General features: G+C 41.9%; 1 protein-coding gene across 2 annotated transcripts; it reads right to left on the reverse strand.

The window, feature by feature from the left end:
• Positions 1 to 825: 825 nt before the first annotated feature.
• On the reverse strand, positions 826 to 25823 carry PSPH (phosphoserine phosphatase). Of its 2 annotated transcripts, XM_059896656.1 has the most exons (7): positions 25555 to 25823; positions 20269 to 20323; positions 6185 to 6343; positions 5151 to 5285; positions 4536 to 4681; positions 3382 to 3530; positions 826 to 1273 (listed from the first exon to the last, which is right to left on the reverse strand). In XM_059896656.1, the coding sequence occupies exons 3-7, from the start codon at positions 6322 to 6324 to the stop codon at positions 1166 to 1168; spliced, it is 678 nt and encodes a 225-aa protein (XP_059752639.1). In that variant the 5' UTR covers positions 6325 to 6343; positions 20269 to 20323; positions 25555 to 25823; the 3' UTR covers positions 826 to 1165. The 2 variants fall into 2 exon arrangements, with proteins under 2 accessions (XP_059752639.1, XP_059752640.1); XM_059896657.1 differs by lacking the exon at positions 5151 to 5285.
• Between the last annotated feature and the right edge of the window lie 729 nt (positions 25824 to 26552).

The following is a 26552-nucleotide window of genomic DNA, read 5'->3' on the forward strand; positions in this document are numbered from 1 at the left end:
GTATCCACTCATGGCCTGCCTCTTCCTAAACCTGTGTCTCTGTCTTCCCCCTCCCCCACCCCCCCAGCCGCTTTCCCACCAGGGAGAGAATATAATCTCCTACTTTCAAAGCATGTTCTGAAATGTCCCTTTCAAGGCGCTACTCAGAATAAACATGAACCTGGGCTTTCAGGTCCTCCCAAGTCCTCTGTAAGAAAGAAATGGTTCATATATATTCTGAGGAGTTATTTCTTAATTCATTTAAGGGAAAATACTGATCTTCATCTGGCATAAGTAAAACTTGTTTTTAGTTCTCCTAGTTCATGTGATTATCAAATATCCATTTTTTAAGGTCAGTAGTTTTGTTTAAGGCGCCATGGTTATCTTTTTTAAAAAATCTTTGTAACATTCCCTATATGACAAATACCAAGAGGTCGTAAAAGCACTTCCATCCCTCTGGCCCAGCGCTTCCCTCAGTGGCGGGGGCTGAGTGGTGGATTCACTGTGACAGGCACTCTGCCCTGTGCTCAGGAGGGTCTCGACTCCTTGGTTCCTTGCCCAGAGGTCGTTTCTACTCAAATACTTAAATACTTGAAATACTGGATACTGAAATACATGATAGGCAGAATTAAAAATTCTACAAATCGGGAATTTTCTGGCGGTCCAGTGGTTAGGACTCCGTGCTTTCACTGCTGAGTACCTGGGTCCAACCCCTGGTTGGGGAACTAGGATCCCACAAGCTGCGTGGTGTGGCTCAAAAGAAAAAAAAAAAAAAATTCTACAAATCTGTTCTGATATGTGGATAAACTTTTATTTATATATAAAGGGAAAACCAATTTCACTTAAAGCTGCCTAATCCATATTTCCAATAATGAAGGTGTTTACTATCCACCTTCAAAAGGCTTCAAATAAAATATAGCTAGGAAAATACATAAAGAATTCAAATTATAAAACTCTCCAGGTAATTAAATGGTCATAATAATACCAGAACTACAGTTAAAAAAAAAAAAAAAAAAACCAAACCACAATGTTCTAGGAGCCCTAACTATAGTTTACTTGGAAGTACAGATAATCAGTACTAAATTTATATATTAAGTCCTAATATGCAATTGGAAGCAAACAGTATCAAACTGTATAACTTTTAAAAATTAACCTGAAATTGTTATGAACTGTATAAAAACGGATCTTATTCTTCCAGTTCTCCCAAAAGCTCTACAAAATCAGTGATGTACCATTCCGAGTTGTCCTTTACTTGTTGCCTGATCACATTTCCTCCAAATCCAATGAAAACATCCTAAGAAGAGAACAAAAGGGAAATAGTTTAAAAGAGAGAGAAAGATACAGCAGCAGCCTAGGGCAGTAAGTGTTGTTTAAAAGAATAAACTCTGTGTAAAGAGAGGTGAGCCCAGCCTCACCTGGGGCACCTCCCTCCCCAGCTCCCTGGGAGCCTCCTTCCCCCCTCCTGCCCCGAGAATGAATGAGTCTGACCACCACTGCTGCAGATGCATTCAGCTGGACATTGCGGGCTTCAGGAGAACTGAAGCCCTCTTAAAACCAAGACAATTGCTTACAAAAATAAAACCACACCAGGCGGTAAACATCTGAGTTCTAAACTAGGTGGCAATCACATCCAGGCCAGACAATTTCAGAGAAAGAAGATCAGAGAAAAGCCTGTGGTGCCGTGGAAATGCCCGGGGCCTGGAATCAGGACCAGAGCAGGTATCTCCCGGCTGGCGTCCTGGGTGAAACTGAGGGACCTCCCTCCCAGGAGGGCATGTGATTCTGGGCTGAAGGAGATGACAACCCCAGAGTATGTTAGCAGCACTCTACTTTCCACTGGTAGAATTATTTAAAGTTACACTGTTTCATTAATTTCTGCTCAGTGATACCTTCTTTTAGTCAATGATCTTTTTAAATGGTATTTTCTCTTTTTCTGCCAGGCTACAGACACAATATACACGAATTTAGAAGTACAAAATTCTCTTACTTGACCTTTGTCTTCATTTTTATTTTCATACCATACAAGGGGGGGGGGGTGGGGAATAACTAGATGCTTACCTTCTAGTTAAATTTAGCCTCCTTCTAACTGAGCTCCCTGCCTCTGTTGCAGCCCTTTCTGCATGCCAGCACCAACTCAGCTGTCCTAACACACTGACTTGTTCCTTCTCGGTCCAGAAGCCTTCCAGGGCTTCCCAGGACCCAAAGGTAACACCAGAGTGCCTGGTATGTGGGGTCTTCTTCTCTTGCTGAAGAGAAAGCTCACTCGTGCCTAGGACCATGCTAGTACATACTGTGCTCTGCTGCTTCCCCTCCCTCTAGAAGTTCCACACACACCCACCCCGCCAAGTCCTGCCAGGCCTCCGCATGCAGGCTGCTAACCGTCCTTTAGGGCACAGGTTCCTCTGACCACCTTCCAGGGCCACACACCTGCACGCACACCACTTTCTCTTGGCTCAGTCAGGCTGTATCATTTTCTGACTGGTAGGGTCATCTGGAATTTGTAAGTTTGCTCTTTCTGGACACCGGGATCGGGGGCCCCTTGAGAGAACCCTGCATTTTATGCCTTGTACTCATTCAACTAGCCCGGCGTTCACTACTTAGTCAACCCCAACATTGGCTATAAATCATCTAAGAATGTGTTATCTCGAACTGACTCAAGTAGTGTTAGAAGGATCCCAAAAGATTCTTTAACCACGAATGCTTAATCATTGACAGAGAAAGATGCTATTTTTAGAACTCAGGAAACTAGGTAGTAAAACGTTCACCACTGTATTTTTGGTTCAGTTTTTCTTAAGTTAGAGCAAGACAATATAGTCAAAGTCATACGTGAAATGGACATGTGATAGATAAGATATTGGCTCTATAGCACTTGTTTCCTGTTAGTCTCAGAAAACAATGTTAATTCAGAAGAATAAAATGCTTTAATATGGGCGTGGTATCAAACCTCCCTGAGCCTCAGTTCCCTGATCAGTAAAAAGGAGAAGATAATACTTTTACCTCACAGGGCTGTTATGAGGATTAAATGAGATAACGTATGAGGAAATAGTTTATCAAATATAAAACAACATTAAAATTTTGGTTATAGTATAAGAGCTGCATTATTTGTGGAAATGAAGCCAAACCTTGTTGAGCACGTACTTGGGCTAAGAGGTGGCAGCCATCCTCCAGGGACAAGGGGTCTTTGGAAGTTTTAAAAGGTTTTTAAGCTCCTTATTTGCAACCTTCCTTAGGTTTGCAAAAAGCCAATTAATATATTGAGATTGAATTTGTTTTATTTATTTTGGTTTTTTATTTTAGGCTGATACAGGTTTTTGTTTAACTCTCACAAATTGTACTGAGTTCTAAGTCAGCTGTCAACAGTAAAAGTACAACCGCAAAAAAATTAGTACACTTAATACATACAGCAGGAGGACAGGCTTCCATGTCTGTGGCTCCATCTCCAATCATGACTATTTTCTTAAAATGAAATTTTTCCTTTAAAAGTTTAATAACTTTTCCTTTCCCACCAGATTCAGCTGTTGGCTGCATCTCATCAAAACCTGCATATTCACCTTAAAAGAGCCATTAAAACAGTGTTAAAGATCCACAGGATTGTATCAGTAGGGCCAGCCTTTTGCATAGATGATAGCCTCACCTTCATGTCACTCACAAGGCTAAAAACGGCCTTCAGTAAAGTGACACAGCCTGGACTTCCACATTTATTCCTCAGAATGAACAAGCTTTGCTTTTAAATTACAAATACCTCTTGTCAAGGTTACTCCTTTAGATGATAAATATCTTGGGGTAAATTAATTTTATCCTCTAAGCTTCCAGTGTCATAATTCTCAAAACTTGTTGAGGTGGCAGAACACCATGAAATAGTAATATACTAATTTAAAACATGTTAATATACAATTTCATCTAAGAAGAGATTACAATTTATATTTGATGGATTATTTCCATTCTTACAGTAATTACCACACTTATCTCTACTTTTTTTTTAATGATTTCTATCTATAGACCCTTAAAAAGTATTCTATTAACACATTTAATTTTTTTTTAATTAATATTATTTGGTTTTAAGAATGTCAGCCACCCCTTGACATAACTGGAGACATCTTGAGATGACAGAAAACTACAGCTGTGGCTCTGTGATGGTCCAGAGAGGGGCCAGGAGGTGCCTCCAAAGGCAGCTAAAGTGCAGCGACTTGCTCACAAATTAACTCTCCTTCCTGAGTCTAAATTGATTCAGATACATGAGAGCTTTCATAGAACTGAAATATGATGCATAACAGAATAAGTCACGTGGGTTACATAGGAACTAACATGTTACTAAGTACAGACATTTATATACAGATAGATGATTATATGGACACTGAAGGTAGGAGAGATGATGACCTAAGTCTATTTTGCAGGGCAAACGATACCAAGGTGCAAAAGACATCATAAAGAGAATCCTTTATCGCAGCATTTAACTATGATGCCACCTTGCTTGAGCTGCGTTCCAACAGACATTTCCTAGGATACTGAACACTAAAACTGATAAGAAGGAGAAAACGTTACTATTAAAGACTTACCATTAAAGTAGAATTTCAGCCTGTTGGCAAAGACATTGGTTGGTGGGATGTTGAGCTTTGAAGCAACATGTTCCACAATGCTCCTAAAGCCTCCAGATATTAGAAAAACCTGAACATTTCGCTCTTGTAGGCGACTTACCAGCTCCCTGAAAAAATAAAAACAAAAAACATATAAAATACCAAATGCTGATTAATATAAAAGAGAAAACATGAAACATGAAAAGGAAACTCAAATATATTTTTTTCTCCAGATGCATTTGCCCAAGGTACATCAGACGAGGTATATTGCCTAATGAATTAATGTTTTATATATGTTTTTCTAAAAGCACTTAGAAATTAGTGGGTGGGGCTTGACCGCTTTAGGAAACCATTCCACAACTCTATTCTGCCCATGGACCCAGAAACACAAGAAGAAGAGGAGGCTTGGGCTCTCCGTGGGGAGAGAGGGAGGGCAGACGTGGGCAGGACCAACTAGCAGACAAGACCATATACAAGTACCGAAGGAACCACAAAGAAGGGAGCTCTAAAGTAATGGTGAGATACCCTCAGGTGGACGTGCCCCCAAATGCAGGTGCTGATAGGGAGACAGTGTACCCAGACCAGGGAGCCCCTTACCTTATGCCGGGGGTCAGGTGTGGTGGGTGCTCTGCTATGAGCCTTTGCACCTGTTCCCTGGAGGGCTGGATCAGAGCTAAGCGCTCTGTGAGGGCAGCCTTGAAAGGCACTGCCCCGCCCATGGCTCGCCGTGTCCTAGGAGGAAGACCCAAAAATCAGGCCAGCCAAGTGCTGTCTTCGAAGTTTACACGTCTACCCTCCCCAGCTCCTCACAAGGTCCACGCACAAGGAAGGTGCCCCACCCTACAACAGACGTGGTACGTGGCCATGGGAGTGAGTGAGGCCTGGGATAAACTATTGAAGGTTTGCTTGAGAATCACGTTAATATTTTGAAGCCAAAATAGCCTAAGTCTATTTTGCAGAGCAAACGATACCAAGGTGCAAAAGACATCAGTAAAGAGAATCCTTTATCCTTTGCATCCACAAATACACCCTCCAGTGAGCTAAGAAAACCACATATACTATCCACAGGTACCTGCCTTGGAAGCTGTGAGCGTTTGTAAACCAAGAAAGAAACCAGAGGCCAGGTACTCTTGCATCAAAGGAAGCTGAACATGAAATGGTCCATGACCTAGTGACTGCAGGCGGCACAGGGGGGGGCAGGAGGGAGGGAGGGACTCTCATCCAGGCACCTATGAAGAGACTCTGAACCATAACTAGCTTTCTAGCAAACCACTAAGGCCACACTTTCAACCATGACACAAAGCACTGGACCCCTGGAGACCCCCCAGGTCATCTTCTTTGGTTACTTATCGTCATCATTCCCCTGACCAAGCTAAGAGTATGTCATCCATATGTGTTTGTCAGAGGCAACCATATATTTTTTTGCCATAAATATTTGTATAAATGGATGGTTGGATGATGTACATTACCAAATTCAGCTCTCAGTGGCGGAGGAAAAAGCCTAGTGCCCATGTTTCATAGGCAGGGACTAAGATCAGGGAATTGTGGCTCTGGTCCTGCATGTCATCCAAAAGTCACTCTTCTTTTGCAATTCTTTATCATTTCGTAAGGTGAATAAATACTGTTCTTACATTTCTGACACAGCATCCTCAACTCCACAGAATTTGGCCAGCTCATCAATTCCTTCTTCCCTGATGACTGTGCTGTCAACATCAAAGCACACTGCATCAGCTGAACAGAAAAGTTTCCTCAGCTCTGAATGGGAGACCATCTTGGGAAGAATTTTCCTCCTACAACAGAAAAAGATAAATATAGTTAAAGACATAAAATAGAGTCATAAAAAGGTCTAATTTTGCCTACGACTGTCAATATATTTTAATTTGTATCCAAGTCAGTGTAGCCCATATAAGCATGTCCTCATGGAGTCATTCATTTTTTTTTTTTTTTAACACAAATTAAGCATCTTCTAAATGTCAGGCTCTGGGGTTACAAAGATTAGTGGGACCCAAACTCTGCTCCCAGGAATTGTCTAGTGAAGGTACCAACTTATAAATATATTTGATGTTCAACCAGTATTCAAGGACTTTTGACCTAACAGAGCAATAAGGCAAGGGCTACAATGGAAATGTGCATAAGTTACCGTGAGCACACAGAGGAAATGTTGAACCTTGCCTATGAAACAGGGCTTCCAAGAAGTACAGGCATTAAGCTGAATCTTGCAGAGTAAGTGGCCCTCTGAGTGGGTTCTCAAAGGGCAGGGTATCAATTTGGGGTGTGCTGGGAATTAGCAGGGAGGGAGACGGCAGCAAGGAGAGAGGGTAATGTTGGCAGAGGGAAGAGCAAGGGCAAAGGCAACGCAGCCCAAGGATGGATGACGTGCTGGAAGCTGCCCAACAGCCCAGTCCAGCTGCCAGGCAGTGCACGGGGAGTTAGTGCGGGCCGGGCTAAGGAGTTTGGATTTTAACTTCTAGCTAACGGGAAACCTTGCTTTCCACCTCAGAAGAGAAGTCAGAGCTACACACACACACATGTTAGTCTCTGGTGCAGAGGTGGTAACTGAAGTCACAGACTGATGGAAGTCACCAGGGAGAGTGGAAAAAGGGAGAAAGAAGAGGCCTGAGGACAGAGCGCAGGAACAGGACATTCAAGTCAGGAGCCTGAGAAGGAAAATGAGAGGGAGAGGTCATGGGAAGAAACTCTGGGAGACCACAGTGCTGCCGAAGCTATGGAGGATAGTTTCAAAAGAATTTTGAGTATTTCTTTCTTTCTTTTTTTTCTTTTTTAAGAAAATCACTGGACTAGAATCGTGGACGTGAACTAGATCCTAGAGGTCACCCAGACCACTCACCCATCAAAGAGACTAATATGTCATGTACAACGCCACACGGACAATGCAAATCAGCATAAACAGTGGCTGAAAACAGACTCAAAGGAGTCTGGCCAACCCACTTTGTAACTGATTTCAAACCAATGCATTTGGGGCTTCCCTGGTGGTGCAGTGGTTAAGAATCTGCCTGTCAATGCAAGGGACATGGGTTCGAGCCCTGGACTGGGAAGATCCCATATGCCGCAGAGCAACTAAGCCCATGTGCCACAACTACTGAGCCTGAGCTCTAGAGCCCGCAAGCCACAACTACTGAGCCCACATGCCACAACTGCTGAAGCCTGAGCGCCTAGAGCCCATGCTCCGCAACAAGAGGAGCCACGACAATGAAAAGCCCGCGCACCGCAACAAAGAGTAACCCCCACTCACCAAAACTAGAGAAAGCCCACACACAGCAACGAAGACCCAACACAGCCACAAATAAATAAATAAATAAATAAATAAATAAATAAATAAATAAATAAATAAAACCAATGCATTTGGCAGAATGATCTGGTTCAAAGTTGACCTGAAAAAAAAAATCTTTTAAGCCAGGGGTCAGCAAACTACAGCCAGTAGGCCAAATCCAGCCTGCCACTTATCTTTGTACAGCCTACGAAGAATGACTTTTTTACCTTTTAAGTAGCTGGAAAAAATAGAAGAATAATATTTCGTGAAACATGAAAATTACATAAAATTCAAAATTCAGTGTCCGAAATAAAGTGTTATTGGAACACAGCCATGTTCATCGTTTATGTGTCTATAGCAGCTTCCCCACTACAACAGACAAGTTGAGTAGCTGCATCAGAGACTGTACAGCCTGCAAAGCCTGAGATATTTACTATCTGGTCCTTTACCAAAAAAAATTGTTGATCCTTGTTTGACCCCTTACAAGAGAGTACTCCAAACAGGAAATGTGAGTTTCATTAGAGATCCAATAAAAATAGGCAAGGGAGGGTAAATTAATGAATCCAGTTAGATAATAGAATCTTAAACTCTGCACTAACATTATCAACCTAAATGTGAATAAGTCTCCATTCAACAGAAAACTATTCCTAAAAAACATGAATACTAAACACATCTGCTACTGGTTATCAACAATCTGTTTTTTCCCCCAGCATCAAGCTCTTGTTCAAGCTGATCCCTCAACTTAGAGGACTGACTTCCCAGGTTCACAGTTCATCGGCTCTTTGAGGCTAAGCTCCTTTGCTGGTCGGTTCTCTTCTGTTCTCTTAATGTTGCAATGGCCCATGGTCTGTCCTTGGTCTTCTCTACCTATACTCACTCCCTAGATGAATTAATTCATCTAGGCTCATGGCTTTAAATGCTGTCTCTATGACAGTAACTCCCAAATGTACACCTGCAGCTCAGTTTTCTCTCCCAAACTCTAAACTCCAACTACCTACCTGACTTCCACTCAGATGTTTGGTAAACATCCCAAACTTAGCATGCCCAAAACTGAACTCCCGCTCTTCCCTCCCCCCAGAAAACTATCATTCTTGCAGCCTTCCTTCTCTCCCTTAATGGCAACTCCATTCTTTAGTCACCCTTGACATTTCTCTTTCTCTCAAATCCCACATCCAATCTTCCAGGAAATGCTGTTGGTTCTGCCTTTAAGCTCTAACTAAAATATGACCACTTCTCACCACATCCACTGCTATCGTTCTAGCTTGAGACACCAATGTTTCTTGGCAAGATTATACCAAAAGCCTCCTAAAAGGTCCCCACCCCAGTATTTGCTCTCGACATAACAGCCAGAGAATCACTGTAAGCTATAAGCAAATCATGCTACACTTCTGGCTCAAAATCCTTCACTGGCTCCTCATTTTACTAAAAGTAAAAACCAAAGTTCTTATGATTACCTAGAAGGTCTGCCCCCCAACTCTGGCACCACCACCACCATACCCTCCCCATTACTTCTCTGGCCTCATTTTCAACTCCTCTCCCCCTTGTTCACTCTGCTCCAGCCTCGCTGGTCCTCCTGCTGCTCTGCAAATACACCAGGCAGACTTCCCACTTAGGGCCTTTGCTCCAGCTGTGCCCTCGGAGGGAAGGCTCTTCACGTGACTATCCACTTGGCCAATTCCCTTGGCAAGAGTTTGCCCAAATGTCAACCTGACCACCCTGTTTACCACTGTAACCCTCCCTCCCTAACCTTACCCCCAACATTACTAACCTCCCTCACGATGCCTTACTTCTTTTTTCTGTAACATCTCTCATCTTCTAACACACGATAAAACTTATGTTTATTATGTGTTGTCTATCTGTTCCCATTAGGATGTCAATTTCACAAGCGTAGGATCTTTATCAGCTTTGTTCACTGTTGGATCCTTAGGACTGAGAACAGTATTTGGCACACAGTAGGACTCAGTAATATCGGTTGAATTAAGTGAATGAATAAAGCTCAAATGCCATCTTCACTATTAAGTCTTCCCTGATTCCCCTGAGCTGGAAAAAAATCTCTCCCCAGAACTTCCACAGTACTTCATGTAGATCTGTTTTTTTAAGATATGGAATTCATAATATTCCAACTTATCTTAAATTCATTTATGTGCATAGCACCTCCACTCTTGGATTGCAAGCTCTTTATACTAAGATCCAAAATTTTCCAAAACACCTATTGTTTTGAACTTCTTTTGAGTAGATGCTCAATTAATTCTGAAGGTTGAATGAATAAATAAATGATAAAATGGTGAATTACATACCCACAACTAACCATTTTTTTAACTTTTTATTGTGGCAAATTTCAAATGCATACAAAAATAGAAAGTATGAATACATGAACTCCATGTATTTATCATCCTGCTTCAACAATCATAGCAAATCTTGCTTCATCAACCCCACTATAAAAGGTTCTGCACCCCAATTCCAACATTGGGAGGGTAGGGCTCCCACACTACCAAGCAATTCTTGGACACCAGCAGGGTATCCTACATTTCAACTCAATTCCAACACTAGCTACCCACAGGAAGAGCATCAGATTCCACAGGTCAAGGGTTCAGTCCCACAAGACTGACCCCACTCCACCCCTGACACACATACACACACACACACACACACACATTTCAGATGCCAGTCACAAGTCCACAAGTCCAGATTATCACCTGTGCTTCTGACTGACCTGCTATAGACTGGAGGTTCCAACAACCCCCTCCTTGGGTTTAATTAATTTGTTAGAGTGACTCACAGAATTTTACTAGATTTATTCTAAAAGGATATAACTCAGGAACAGCAGATGAAAGAAATGTACAGGGCAAGGTATGTGGAAAGGGGCATGGAGCTTCCATGCCCTCTCCAGGCATGCCATTCTCCCCAAATTTCCATGTGTTCACCAACCTAGAAGTTCTGTGAGCCCCGTCCTTTTCGGTTTTTATGGAGGACTCTTTACAAGGGCATAATTGATTAAATCATTGGTCACTGCTGACTAAGCTCAGCCTCCGGCCTCTCTTGCCTCCCCAGAGGTCAGGGCAGTGGGACCAAAAGTTCCAACCCTCTAATCACATGGTTGGCTCTCATGGCAAACAGCCCCCATCCTTAGGTGGGTCCAAAAGTCACCACATTAACATAAGAGACATCTTTATCCCTCTCATCACAGGAAATTCCAAGGGTTTTAGGAGCTCTGTGCCAGAAATAGGACAGGACCAAATATATGTTTATTACAAATCGCAATCTCACACCCACACACTTCCACCTTTGAGATAAATCTGATTTATCTCAAAGCAAATCATATCATTTCATACAAAAATATTTCAGTATGTATTTTTTAAAGGTAAAGACTTTTTTTTTAACATAGTCATTTGCACTTAAATTTTAACTATACTGCTGTGCCTGCCTGTGTTCAGGTTTGGCTGCTAAGGACTGAAGAATCAAATCAGGTTAATCACATCAGACCTCATGATGCCCTTGCTCATCCATTCCTCATCATTAGCATATAAATTAACAAAATGTCTCTGCTATTCATTTATGCCATTCATGATATGAATCCTATTTCACCAATCTATTCCCCATTGCTCTTCTCCCCCCACATACACTCACATACACACACCCACACCTTATGCTCAAGGAATACAGAGGACTTCTTGTTCCTTAAACATGTCATGATTTTTTAGTTCTCTGTACCTTTGCAGATGCTGTTCCCTCTGCCTGAAATTATCTAATTACTCATGTCTAATGGGAAAATCCCTATTTATTCTTCAAGGTTCAGATCAAATTATTTTCCCTGTACTAGCTCCTTCAAAACCCCCTCAGAGAATTAATTAATCACTCCCATTCCCTTCCTAGAATGTGAGTTCCTTCAGGGTAGGAACCTTGACTGAATTATCTTTCTGTTTCCAGCACAGTGGGTGCTAAAATTAAATGTTTCATGAATTAGAGCTGAATCTAAGCAGTTACTGAGAACACAGAATTGAGTAGATTACTATTCTCACTAAAACAATTCCAATTTAGTGTGCTATTACCCTAAAATTAAAATCCTTAACAAGCAATGATGGCTATAACAGAGAAACAGAATCAATATCATATATTCTGAAGTTGGAAGGAAACTCAAAGTCATTACCTAGGGCTAGTCCCATGCCTTTCTGCAGGAACAATATTAATACATCCATTTCACAGATTAACTAATAGAGGTATAAGGAAGTTAAATGCTTTACCCAAAGTCATACAGCTCCTAAATGATGGCCAAAGAACTGAAACTTGGGTCTCAAATGCACAGAGACAACATAAAAGAGGTGGATAAATTAAGCAGAATTAAATAAGATCAGACATTGTTAAGAATGTAACGTGGGGACTTCCCTGGTGGTGCAGTAGTTAAGAATCTGCCTGCCAATGCAGGGGACATGGGCTTGACCCCCGGTCCGGGAAGATGCCACATGCCACGGGAGCAACTAAGCCTGTGTGCCACAACTACTGAGTCCGCGCACCTAGAACCCGTGCTCCACAACAAGAGAAGCCACCACAATGAGAAGCCCACACACTGCAATGATGAAACTAGAGAAACCCCGTGCGCATCAATGAAAACCCAACACAGCGAAAGAAAGAAAGAAAGGGAGGGAGGCAGGGAGAGAGGGAGGAAGGAAGGAAGGAAGGAAGAAAGTAACGTGGACCCAGGAAATGTCAAAGACTTTCAGCAAAAATGCAGACTGTCCTCCAAAGATGACATACATATGGCCAACAGGCACATGAAAAGATTCTCAACATCGTTAATTATTAGAGAAATAGTGAAAGAAGGAAGTCTGCCCATTCTTTGGGAGACCAGCAGATAGAAACAGGTTTCATAAACTGTCAAATTCCCACCAAGCCAGCGAACTCCAAGGAGCTCCATATCCCACTCTCTGTGCCTCAGAAACACCCACTTGGCTCTGGTCCAGAGGGAATTAACCTAATATTACATGGCTAAGCAGGCTCACTATAAAAGCGTAGAAGAGAGAAGTCTATCAGCAGCGAAGCAGTGCTTAATGCAGTGCAGTTCCACTGAGCATGGAGAATAAGCCATTTGTAAATGGAGAGAAAGCCAGCAACAGACAAACAAATGATGTTAGAGGACCTAAAATGAGATAAATGGGATAGGCTAAAGAACCTTATAAGAATGTACAGGAGGCGACATTCACAGAAAGACAGACAACATGAAAAGGCAGAGGGCTATGTACCAGATGAAGGAACAAGATAAAACCCCAGAAAAACAACTAAATGAAGGGGAGATAGGCAACCTTCCAGAAAAGGAATTCAGAATAATGATAGTGAAGATGATCCAGGACCTTGGGAAAAGAATGGAGGCAAAGATCGAGAAGATGCAGGAAATGTTTAACAAAGACCTAGAAGAATTAAAGAACAGACAAACAGAGATGAACAATACAATAACTGAAATGAAAACTACACTAGAAGGAATCAATAGCAGAATAACTGAGGCAGAAGAACGGATAAGCGACCTGAAGACAGAATGGTGGAATTCACTGCTGTGGAACAGAATAAAGAAAAAAGAATGAAAAGAAATGAAGACAGCTTAAGAGACCTCTGGGACAATATTAAACGCAACAACATTTGCATTATAGGGGTCCCAGAAGGAGAAGAGAAAGGACCCAAGAAAATATTTGAAGAGACTATAGTTGAAAACTTCCCTAACATGGGAAAGGAAATAGCCACCCAAGTCCAGGAAGCTCAGAGAGTCCCGTACAGGATAAACCCAAAGAGAAACACACCGAGACACATAGTAATCAAACTGGCAAAAATTAAAGACAAAGAAAAATTATTGAAAGCAGCAAGGGAAAAATGACAAATAACATGCAAGGGAATTCCCATAAGGTTAACAGCTGATTTCTCAGCAGAAACTCTACAAGCCAGAAGGGAGTGGCATGATATACTTAAAGTGATGAAAGCGAAGAACCTACAACCAAGATCACTCTACCCGGCAAGGATCTCATTCAGATTCGATGGAGAAATCAAAAGCTTTACAGACAAGCAAAAGCTAAGAGAATTCAGCACCACCAAACCAGCTCTACAACAAATGCTAAAGGAACTTCTCTAAGTGGGAAACACAAGAGAAGAAACGGACCTACAAAAACAAAACAATTAAGAAAATGGTCATAGGAACATACATATCAATAATTACCTTAAACGTGAATGGATTAAATGCTCCAACCAAAAGACACAGGCTTGCTGAATGGATACAAAAACAAGACCCATATATATGCGGTATACAAGAGATCCACTTCAGACCTAGGAACACATACAGACTGAAAGTGAGGGAATGGAAAAAGATATTCCATGCACATGGAACTCAAAAGAAAGCTGGAGTAGCCATACTCATATCAGATAAAATAGACTTTAAAATAAAGAATGTTACAAGAGACAAGGAAGGACACTACATAATGCTCAAGGGATCAATCCAAGAAGAAGATATAACAATTATAAATATATATGCACCCAACATAGGAGCACCTCAATACATAAGGCAACTGCTAACAGCTATAAAAGAGGAAATCGACAGTAACACAATAATAGTGGGGGACTTTAACACCTCACTTACACCAATGGACAGATCATCCAAAATGAAAATAAATAAGGAAACAGAAGCTTTAAATGACACAATAGACCACATAGATTTAATTGATATTTATAGGCCATTCCATCCAAAAACAGCAGATTACACTTTCTTCTCAAGTGCGCATGGAACATTCTCCAGGATAGATCACATCTTGGGTCACAAGTCAAGCCTCAGTAAATTTAAGAAAATTGAAATCATATCAAGGATCTTTTCTGACCACAACGCTATGAGATTAGAAATGAATTACAGGGGAAAAAACGTAAAAAACGCAAACACATGGAGGTTAAACAATGCGTTACTAAATAACCAAGAGATCACTGAAGAAATCAAAGAGGAAATCAAAAGATACCTAGAGACAAATGATAATGAAAACACAACGATCCAAAACCTATGGGATGCAGCAAAAGCAGTTCTAAGAGGGAGGTTTATAGCTATACAAGCCTACCTTGAGAAACAAGAAAAGTCTCAAATAAACAATCTAACCTTACATCTAAAGGAACTAGAGAAAGAAGAACAAACAAAACCCAAAGTGAGCAGAAGGAAAGAAATCATAAAGATCAGAGCAGAAATAAATGACATAGAAACAAAGAAAACGATAGCAAAGATCAATAAAACTAAAAGCTGGTTCTTTGAGAAGATAAACAAAATTGATAAAACATTAGTCAGACTCATCAAGAAAAAGAGGGAGAGGACTCAAATCAATAAAATTAGAAATGAAAAAGGAGAAGTTACAACAGACACCACAGAAATACAAAGCATCCTAAGAGACTACTACAAGCAACTCTATGCCAATAAAATGGACAACCTGGAAGAAATGGACAAATTCTTAGAAAGGTATAACCTTCCAAGACTGAACCAGGAAGAAATAGAAAATATGAACAGATCAATCACAAATAATGAAATTGAAACTGTAATTAAAAATCTTCCAACAAACAAAAGTCCAGGACCAGATGGCTTTACAGGTGATTTCTATCAAACATTTAGAGAAGAGCTAACACCCATCCTTCTCAAACTCTTCCAAAAAATTGCAGAGGAAGGAACACTCCCAAACTCATTCTATGAGGCCACCATCACCCTGATACCAAAACCAGACAAAGATACTACAACAAAAGAAAATTACAGACCAATATCACTGATGAATATAGATGCAAAAATCCTCAACAAAATACTAGCAAACAGAATCCAGCAACACATTAAAAGGATCATACACCATGATCAAGTGGGATTTACCCCAGGGATGCAAGGATTCTTCAATATACGCAAATCAATCAATGTGATACACCATATTAACAAATTGAAGAATAAAAACCATATGATCAACTCAATAGATGCAGAAAGAGCTTTTGACAAAATCCAACACCCATTTATGATAAAAACTCTCCAAAAAGTGGGCATAGGTGGAACCTACCTCAACATAATAAAGGTAATATACAACAAACCCACAGCAAACATCATTCTCAATGGTGAAAAACTGAAAGAATTTCCTCTAAGATCAGGAACAAGACAAGGATGTCCACTCTCACCACTATTATTCAACATAGTTTTGGAAGTCCTAGCCACGGCAATCAGATAAGAAAAAGAAATAAAAGGAATACAAATTGGAAAAGAAGAAGTAAAACTGTCACTGTTTGCAGATGACATACTATACATAGAGAATCCTAAAAATGCCACCAGAAAACTACTAGAGCTAATCAATGAATTTGGTAAAGTTGCAGGATACAAAATTAATGCAAGAAATCTCTTGCATTCCTATACACTAATGATGAAAAATCCGAAAGAGAAATTAAGGAAACACTCCCATTTACCATTGCAACAAAAAGAATAAAATACCTAGGAATAAACCTACCTAGGAAGACAAAAGACCTGTATGCAGAAAACTATAAGACACTGATGAAAGAAATTAAAGATGATACCAACAGATGGAGAGATATACCATGTTCTTGGATTGGAAGAATCAACACTGTGAAAATGACTATACTACCCAAAGCAATCTACAGATTCAATGCAATCCCTATCAAATTACCAATGGCAATTTTACGGAACTAGAACAAAAAATCTTTAAATTTGTATGGAGACACAAAAGACCCCGAATAGCCAAAGCAGTCTTGAGGGAAAAAACGGAGCTGGAGGAATCAGACTCCCTGACTTCAGACTATACTACAAAGCTACAGTAATCAAGACAATATGTACTGGCACAAAAACAGAAACACAGATCAATGGAACAAGATAGAAAGCCCAGAGATAAACCCACACACCTATGGTCAACTAATCTATGACAAAGGAGGCAAGGATATACAATGGAGAAAAGACAGTCTCTTCAATAAGTGGTGCTGGGAAAACTGGACAGCTACATGTAAAAGAATGAAATTACAACACTCCCTAACACCATACACAAAAATAAACTCAAAATGGATTAGAGACCTAAATGTAAGACCAGACACTATAAAACTCTTAGAGGAAAACATAGGAAAGACACTCTTTGACATAAATTACAGCAAGATCTTTTGTGATCCACCTCTTAGAGTAATGGAAATAAAAACAAAAATAAACAAATGGGACCTAATGAAACTTAAAAGCTTTTGCACAGCAAAGGAAACCATAAACAAGACAAAAAGACAACCCTCAGAATGGGAGAAAGTATTTGCAAACGAATCAACGGACAAAGGATTAATCTCCAAAATATATAAACAGCTCATTTAGCTCAATATTAAAGAAACAAACAACCCAATCCAAAAGTGGGCAGAAGACCTAAATAGACATTTCTCCAAAGAAGACATACAGATGGCTGAGAAGCACATGAAAAGCTGCTCACCATCACTAATTATTAGAGAAGTGCAAATCAAAACTACAATGAAAAAACAAAACAAAACAAAACAAAACAAAACAAAAAAAACTACAATGAGGTATCACCTCACACCAGTTAGAATGGGCATCATCAGAAAATCTACAAACAACAAATGCTGGAGAGGGTGTGGAGAAAAGGGAACCCTCTTGCACTGTTGGTGGGAATGTAAATTGATACAGCCACTATGGAGAACAGTATGGAGGTTCCTTAGAAAACTAAAAATAGAACTACCATATGATCCAGCAATCCCACTACTGGGCATATACCCAGAGAAAACCGTAATTCAAAAAGACACATGCACCCCAATGTTCATTGCAGGACTATTTACAATAGTCAGGTCATGGAAGTAATCTAAATGCCCATCGACAGACGAATGGATAAAGAAGATGTGGTACATATATACAATGGAATATTACTCAGCCATAAAAAGGAATGAAATTGGGTCATTTGTTGAGACGTGGATGGATCTAGAGACCGTCATACAGAGTGAAGTTAAGTCAGAAAGAGAAAAACAAATATTGTATATTAATGCATGTATGTGGAACCTAGAAAAATGGTACAGATGAACCAGTTTGCAGGGCAGAAGTTGAGACACAGATGTAGAGAACAAACGTATGGACACCAAGGGGGGAAAGCCGCGGGGGGGTGGGGATGGTGGTGTGATGAATTGGGCGATTGGGATTGACATGTATACACTGATGTGTATAGAACTGCTGACTAGTAAGAACCTGCTGTAGAAAAAAATAAATAAAATAAAATTTAAAAATTAAAAAAAAAAGAATGTACAGGAGGCAACACAAATAATGGAGAATGGGCAAGACTCCTGAGAATGACTGACAGGCTCCTGAAGCCTCAAAGATGTAAGAAGATGAAGCCAATCCACAGTGCCTCTCTGTGCCTAGCACAAGTCCTGGGAAATGCAGAATGGGCACCATCTTCAAGAGGTTCCCAGTCTCGTTGGGATGATCAGACAAATCATTATTGCTCACATTTGAAAAGCCAGCACCTTTAGCCTCTTTCCAACCACTGATATCAGCAATAGCTTCAACCAGATCATGAGCCTCAAATATGAAAGGAAATGTACATTTCCTCAAATAAAGTGAGGACTGATTTTCACAGAGCCAGATGAACATTAGTCCTGACTTATGACTCAGAATTGCTGACACCTGCATCCTGGGTTGCACTGTGGTTCCAAAGACAGATTTTGATTCCAAAGACAGGATTTTTGAGACAAACTATTGGAGGACAGAGGGAATGAAAAGTGCCCACCAAACTGAGAAGGCATCTTGAGACCAAAAAATGAGGCAGGCAGCTCTGTATAATCAATGGATCGGTTTATCACAGGTAACTTACTCAGAGGGTGGGATCTGGATTGGGTGGACAACAATCCAGAAGCATTCGCAGCTGCACTTCCCACCACCCAGGGGCCATTGGGACAATTTTATAGTGCTTGGGAGTAGGCGCTTGGAAACAGGGCGTGCACTCCCAAGCCAAGATTTATGAATGGGTAAGTAGTCTCGTGGGTGCCGGCAATACATCAGGGGAGGGTTTTCATCATTGTTTGGGGACTAACAGAGCATAGAGGCTACCTGGTCCTAATGATTATTAAACAATGTCTATTAACTACAAAGCCCTTGATGACAGAGAAGTGAGTCACTGCACAGTACAGTCCTGGGTAGGGTCAGCGGAAGGACAGGAGAAACTGTAAGGGTCCATGATGGTGCCAGTTATGCTAACAGCCATACACAAACATTACATTGAAGTTACATGGAAGACTGATTCTTTCTTCATGCCCTCCCTAGCAGATGGAGCTGGATTATATGACCCTAACTTTGCCCACTAAATGCTCATGCCAGGGGATATGCCCTCCACCCCTCAGCTTACATGGGTTTCAATCCCCTGCTTAGACTGCAGAACAAATTCAGCTTCCTTTAGCGCTTCCCAACCCGCACTGTAAAATGCTCTGCCTCCTTGTTCACTTCTGGTTCCCTCTTTTTTTCATTGTCTCCACCAGGAGTGACTCATGAGTCATACAAAGTCAAAATTCTCATAGCTCCAGGGGACAGAGGGGAAATCTGCTGAGTAAGTTCAGTTGCTTCAAAGTGAATTGTGTACATTAGAAAAATCGTTGCTGGAGAATGGACTCTGGACCTCTCACATCTGGCCCTTGCAAGGAAGGGGGACAGGATGGGGGTGGAAGAAATCCTGGTGGAAAGGTCTGTGCTTAGACATGGCAGCTCCCAGGCCTGGTCCCGACCACTGGACCACTGCCTTCTGTGTCTCAGGACAGGACTCCTGCCCACCCGACCTCAAGCAGGTCCATCTTGGGAAAGCAGAGGGCCAACTGGTAAAGAAGCCACAGCTGACAACCCCTCCTCACCCCCAGCTCCAAAAGTACAAAAACAAGTTTTCCTTCATGGCCAACCTTAGGAGGTCTGGTTTTAGATAAAAGGAGAAAAACTTGCTCATCCAAACTCTCTTCCAACTTTTCCATCTAAGTATCTCGCAAGAGGCATCTAAGATCACCTTCACCAACTTCCCCTTTTGCTGGGATTGACCTCTTACCTTCACCTGTGTAAGAACAAATATAAGCTGGTACAGAGGTTGAGGAAGCCGACAGAGCAAAGCTTCCTGGGCTTAGACGGGCGTCACCTGGGGTGGCTTTGGTCTTTGGGATGAGTCTGTTTGGGGCCCTCCAAGCAGTGAAACAATGCCCAGTGGAGGCTGAGAGGTTTCTGAATCAGAGGAGCGTCAAAGAGCCTTCCTGCAACTAGGACTATGGTTTCTGGTCAATGCATTATAGTATATTTTATGATAAAAAAGAACAGCTATTCTTCGGGGAACCTGAGATTTTTAAGCATGCCACATAGGTTACAGCAGGAAATTTTTTTTTATTCAGTGAATATTAAACTGTTAACTGATAAATATACAACAATGACAATGAAAACAGAAGACAAATTGGACTCACGTTTCTCCAGGGCTGGATTCCTAGGAGACAATACTCTTCTCTTCCTGCTTCTTTCCTGAATAAAAACACAGCATAAAGTTCTGACTACAGATTTCTTTAAGAGAGATCTTGTGAGTTCTGCAAGAGCGAGAGCCTAGAAAAAAACAGGGACATGAACGTCAAGGTCCAGACACAGGAGAAGAAAGAGGAGACCGTCTAGCTTCACTGTCCCTCCTAGCAGGACCAGTACAAAGGAGGGTCAGCTGCAAAGTCTCCTAAGACTGCTTCCCCTGGGAAACCCTTCACTTCTGTCTCCTTGAAGCATGCAGAGGAGGAAACACTCTTCTGTGGCTTTAATTCTGCAAAAGCTTCGAGTCTGATAGGAAATCACCTACACCTGATTAGCAAGGCTCAAAGAAGGAGAGAGAAAGGGAAAGAGGATCTACTGGGAAAACACAATACAAATACAGAGAAGCCAACACAGGTCCATTACAGGCTCTACAAAATGGTCCCTGCTTCCTTCAAAATGAGGAAAGTCAACAACATTCCAAGAACAGTCACGGAGGAGTCCTGCTGCCCAATAACAAGGGAACGAAGCCAACAACTTCAAATTATAATCCTCATCATTTAAACTGTAAATAGAAGTGGATAGGGACTTCCCTGGTGGCACAGTGGTTAAGAATCCACCTGCCAATGCAGGGGACACAGGTTCGAGCCCTGGTCCGGGAAGACCCCACATGCCACGGAGCAACTAAGGCCGTGTGCCACTACTACTGAGCCTGCGCTCTAGACCCCTCGAGCCACAACTACTGAAGCATACACGCCTAGAGCCCATGCTCCACAACAAGCCACCGCAATGAGAAGCCCGAGCACCGCAACGAAGAGCAGCCCCCGCTTGCCACAGCTAGAGGAAGCCTGCACGCAGCAACGAAAACCCAAAGCAGCAAAAAAAAAAAAAAAAAAAAAAAAAAAAAGTGGATAAAGGTGCTAAATCTCAGAAGAAAAAAAGAGATACAAAGAAATAGTTAAGAACAAGCAGCAAGAAAAAGCAAAGTAGAGGTTGACAAAGGAAGGAAGCTAGAATGGAAATAAATCATTTGGAAGGTTCGAATACGGTCCTCACTGAACTCAGAAAGGGTTCGGTGTACCCTTCTCTCAGCGGAGTCACACAGGATAATACTCCCGTGAAGGAGGAAGAGTACAAAGTGTACTCAAAGCTTCGTACCTGAGCATGCAAGTCTAGCGTTTCTTTCCCACTCTGCTGAGCATGGCTGGCTTCTGCAGGTGTTCTGAATCCCACTCCCCTGCAGGCCCGCGAGAGCTGCACCCTAGCGACCCTCCCCGGAAGCTGCTGTTCTTAAGGAGAACCCACTGCCAGGAATGGCAGGACAAGAAAAGGAATATTTCCAATTTGCTTCTTTAATAGAGTTTATTCTTTCTCCTTTGATCCATTGGTTTAACTATAAAGGCCCGCTCTATTTCTCTTCTAATTTAGAATTCATACTTTGTTACTGGCCTTTTTTTTTTTTTAATTGGGCATGTATTAGATCATGTGAAAATTTAAGACGTCCCTTGTTTCACCAGCATGAAAATGACAAGACTCTGATCGTTATTATATTGAAATCCTACCTGGTAGTTTTAATAAAATATAGAAATCTTGAAATGTATATTCTTCCCTAACTTGTAGTCCAATGCCAAAAATTAACTCCAAATGAATCAAGACCTAAACACAAAAGCTAAAACTATAAGACTTCTAAAACACAGGAGGAAAATTGCACACCTGTGGTAGGCAGCCTCTAAAATGGCCCCTAGTGGGAATTCCCTGGTGGGCCAATGTTTAGGACTCTGTGCTTCCACTGCAGGGGGGCCTAGGTTCCATCCCTTGTCAGGGAACTAAGATCCCGCAAGCCACACAGCGAGGCCAAAAAACAAAAAATCCAAAAAACCTAGTGAACCAACTTCCTGCTATCCCAACCCATCTGTAACCCCCTACCCTTGAGAGTGAGCTGGGTATAGTGACTCTCTTCCAGTGAATAGAGTGAGGCAGAGGTGATAGGATATCACTTGCAAAATTAGACTGACACAAATGAGTGTGTGTATAACTGTGAGGTCTGAACAAGCTCTATGGATTGTGCCAATGTCAGTTCCTTGGGATGTTGTCTTCGGGGGAAGGGACATGGGGGAAGGAGGAATGCATGAGATTTCCCTGTATATTTCTTTGCAGCCTTCTGTGAATCCATAATTACTTCTAACTAGAAAATATTATAAAAGTGGGTTTTTTAAAGTGAGTTAATCTCGGGGAATTCCCTGGCAGTCCAGTGGTTAGGACTCGGCACTTTCACTGCTGGGGCCTGGGTTCAATCCCTGGTCGGGGAACTAAGATCCTGCAAGCCACACAGTGAGGCCAAAAAATAAAATAAAATAATAAAATAAAGTGAGTTAATCTCAAAAAAAGAAAAAAAAAAAGGAATGTGGCTTCCATCTTGCCCCAGCACCCCCACTCCTTGCTCTGGGGGAAGGCAGCTACCATGTTGGTAGCTGCCCAATGAGAGGCCCATGTGGCAGAACTGAGGGAACATCCAGCAAACAGCCAGTGAGGAACTGAGGACCTCAGTCCAACAACCCTCAAGGAACTGAATCCTGCCAATAACCAGGTGAGTGCTCTAGGAAGCAGATCCTCCCCCAATAAAGTGTTCAGATAAGTCGACCTTGGCCAACTGCAACCTCTTAAGAGACCCTAAACCAGAACCACCCAGCTAAGCTGCTCCCAGATTTCTGACCCACAGAAAGTGAGAAAATAAACGTTTGTCATTTTAAGCTGCTGAGTTTTGGGATAATTTATTATGCAGCAATAGACACTAATAGAACAACCTTAAGGTAGGCAAAATTTTCTCAAATAAACCCCAAATAGCATGAATAATAAAAGGAAAAAATTAAAAACTTCTGCTTTTCAAAAGACACCATTATGGAGGGTGGTGGGGGGAGAAAGAAAGGGAAAAAAAGGCAAGTCGCAGAATGGGAGAAAATATTCACAATACATATATTTGATAGAGCACTTGTATCTAGAATAAAGAACTCTTACAACTCAATAAAACAAACAACCCATTAAAATATAAGCAATAGACATTTCAAAAAAGATATGCAAATAAACTCAAAAGAAGAATAACAAAAATAAAAAAGACTGACAATACCATGTATTGGTGAGGACATGGAACAACTGGAACTCTTATACATTTCTGGTGGGGATGTAAAATGGTACAACCACTTTGGAAAACAGTTTGGCAGTTCCTTACGAAACTAAACATTTATCTACCGTAAGAGTCAGCAATCCCACTCCTGGAGATTTATTCAAGTGAAATGAAAACATATTCAGGGGACTTCCCTGGTGGCGCAGTGGTTAAGAATCCGCCTGCCGGGGCTTCCCTGGTGGCGCAGTGGTTGAGAATCTGCCTGCCAATGCAGGGGACACGGGTTCGAGCCCTGGTCTGGGAAGATCCCACATGCCGCGGAGCAACTAGGCCCGTGAGCCACAACTACTGAGCCTGCGCGTCTGGAGCCTGTGCTCCGCAACAGGAGAGGCCACGATAGTGAGAGGCCCGCGCACCGCGATGAAGAGTGGCCCCCGCTTGCCGCAACTGGCGAAAGCCCTCGTACAGAAACGAAGACCCAACACAGCCAAAAATAAAATAAATAAATAAAGAATTATAAAAGTATGTCCATTAAAATTTAAAAAAACAAAAAAAAATCCGCCTGCCAATGCAGGGGACATGGGTTCGAGCCCTGGTCTGGGAAGATCCCACATGCCACGGAGCAACTAAGCCCGTGAACCACAACTACCGAAGCCCGAGTGCCTAGAGCCCTGTGCTCCTCAACAAGAGAAGCCACCGCAATGAGAAGCCCGCGCATCGCAACAAAGAGTAGCCCCCACTCGCTGCAACTAGAGAAAGTCTGCGAGCAGCAAGGAAGACCCAACACAGGCAAAAATTAATTAATTAATTAAAAGTATGTATTAAAAAAAAAGAAGCAGCTAAGGGATGGGACTTCCCTGGTGGTCCGGTGGTGAAGATTCCACACTTCCAGTACAGGGGGCATGGGTTTGATCCATGGTCGGGGAACTAAGATCCCACGTGCCGTGCGGTGTGGCCAATAAATAAATAAATAAGTAAATGTATGTAAAAAAACAAGAAAACAAAAAACATATTCAAAGCAGCTTTATTCATGATAGCCCAAAACTAGAATGACCACCAACAGATAAATGGATAAACAGTGTGTTACGTCCCTAGAATAGAACACTACTCGGCAATAAAAAGATATGAATTACTAATGACGCTGTAACATGAATAAATATAGAAAACATTATACTGACCAGAAGAAGCCAGACACAAAAGAGTACGTACAATATGATTCTGTTTATATGAAACCCTAGAAAATACAAACAAATGCTATTATGACAAAAATCAGGCCAGTAGGGCTAGAAGTGGGGGGATCTGACTGCAAAGAGGCCCTACAAAACTTAAGGGTGATGGAAGTGTTTTATTGTGGTGGTGATTATAAGTGTGTACAACATTGTCAAAATTCATCAAAATGTACACGTAAAATGGGTGCATATTATTGCATTAAATTATACATCAATAAAACATTAGCTTAAAAAAAGTTATTAGGCATGTATCAAATAAACTGAAAACTTAAAACGTCCAGACTACTTTGCTTCCCAACATGAAAGTGACAGGACTATTATCATTATATTGCAAACACACCAGGCAGTTGTAATAACATGTAGAAATCCTGGATTTAATTTTTCTTCCCTGATCCTCATTCCAATACCGGTCAGTCAAATATTTAAAGAGTAAACACAACGTGCAAGTCACATATAAAGAAAACATAGTACATAAGTTTAATTAATAGAAGAATTATTTATTTAATTCCCAGCTTGAAGCTCTACCTTTACAACAATGTATCTGGTAAGTACATATTTAAAATTCTAATTCCAATGGTAAAGAAGTTGATGAAGTCAGACACTGCAACTCTGAATTCTGGAGATTTTCCTACTCTTGTACTGATGATTCCCCTATGTAGGATTGCATCATTCATTCATGCTGTTTGGTAACAGGCAGCAGTGGGATAAAACAAGTGAAAACCATTCAAAAGTAAACGGATGAAAAAAAAGCCTTGGAATCCCATGAAATATTTTATCTATCCCGATTAAGGAAAATAAATGTAGAATCACAGAGGCCCTGGGTGTAGGACAGGCAGACCGGTAATCAGAAAGTTGGGCACACGGAGAGATAAACACATGCCCAGACTTACCCGGGCGCTGCTGCTAGTTCCTGGGCCGCTGCCACCGCCTCCAGGTCTCCCGCGGCTGTAACCGTCCGACTGCAGGGGGGCCGAGGGCTGGCTCCGACGTGGAGTCGCGGAGTTCCGAGGGAGGTGACCTGCGTAGACCCGCAGAGCCTTTACCAAACAATCATGAGATCTGCTGATAAGTGCGGTGGCTTCTGGCCGGGTTTGCATGCGCTTTACTAAACTAGAGCCTGCAGACCTCCGCTCTGCAGGGCCGGGCAGCGAAGAAGCCCTTGGCCCCGCCCCCGAAGGAGGGACTCCCTGAGCCCGCCCCCTCCTCCCTCCGGGGGCTCAGCGCTGGCGGACCTAGACTTGAACTCCGCGGTGGACGCTATCCCGCAAAGCTTCGGGTCACACCACCTCCACTTTGCGAAGGAGGAACAAAAGAGCTCGCGTGCTACCCAAGCGCTCCCCACCGCCACCACCACTTGGGATAAGAGTACGTGAGAGAAGCGAGGGACCTCTGCACTGATTTTGCAATTCACGAAAGCCCCTTAGGGAACTTTTTTGAAATCCACGTTTGGCTTTATGCTGTTGTAGGAATGCAGGTCCCAAGAGAACTTCAAAAACTACATACATTCACAAATGCGAAAAACCGTGAGTGACGAAATGAGTCTTTGCACACTTTTTTTTTTTTTTGTCATCTTATTTTCTTCTAGGTGTCACTTGCCCAGCTACTTTTATGTTGACTACAATAAATTAGAGTGATTGCCCCCAAACATTTACTTTTGGGTACAGCTGGCTGGAGCTGGGCAGTGAGGTCCTACCCTAAAACACAACCTGAAACCTCAGATACTGACAGTCACGTCTGCAGGCTCCTTCCAAAACTGGTCATTCAGGCAGAGGGGATGCAATTGCTGGAGCAAGACTCGCTTGGTCACAGCACCCCTGCCCTTTGCTACAGGACCCCTCAAAAAACACAATTCTATCCAGAAACAAAAGTCCTGATGCTCCGTGGTCAC

This window comes from Balaenoptera ricei, chromosome 15, assembly GCF_028023285.1.
Source record: "Balaenoptera ricei isolate mBalRic1 chromosome 15, mBalRic1.hap2, whole genome shotgun sequence".
In the NCBI taxonomy this organism is placed as follows: Eukaryota; Metazoa; Chordata; class Mammalia; order Artiodactyla; family Balaenopteridae; genus Balaenoptera; species Balaenoptera ricei.

Bases quoted from the DNA above. Each gene is read 5' to 3' on its own strand.
- PSPH (XM_059896656.1), bottom strand. From the start codon at position 6,324: ATGGTCTCCCATTCAGAGCTGAGGAAACTTTTCTGTTCAGCTGATGCA. The intron at 5,286-6,184 runs GTAAGAACAGTA...TCTTCCTCCTAG, and splicing joins GAGGATGCTGTGTCAGAAAT to GACACGGCGAGCCATGGGCG. The intron at 1,274-3,381 runs GTATGTATTAAG...TTCTCTTCTTAG, and splicing joins TGGAAGCCTGTCCTCCTGCT to GATGTTTTCATTGGATTTGG.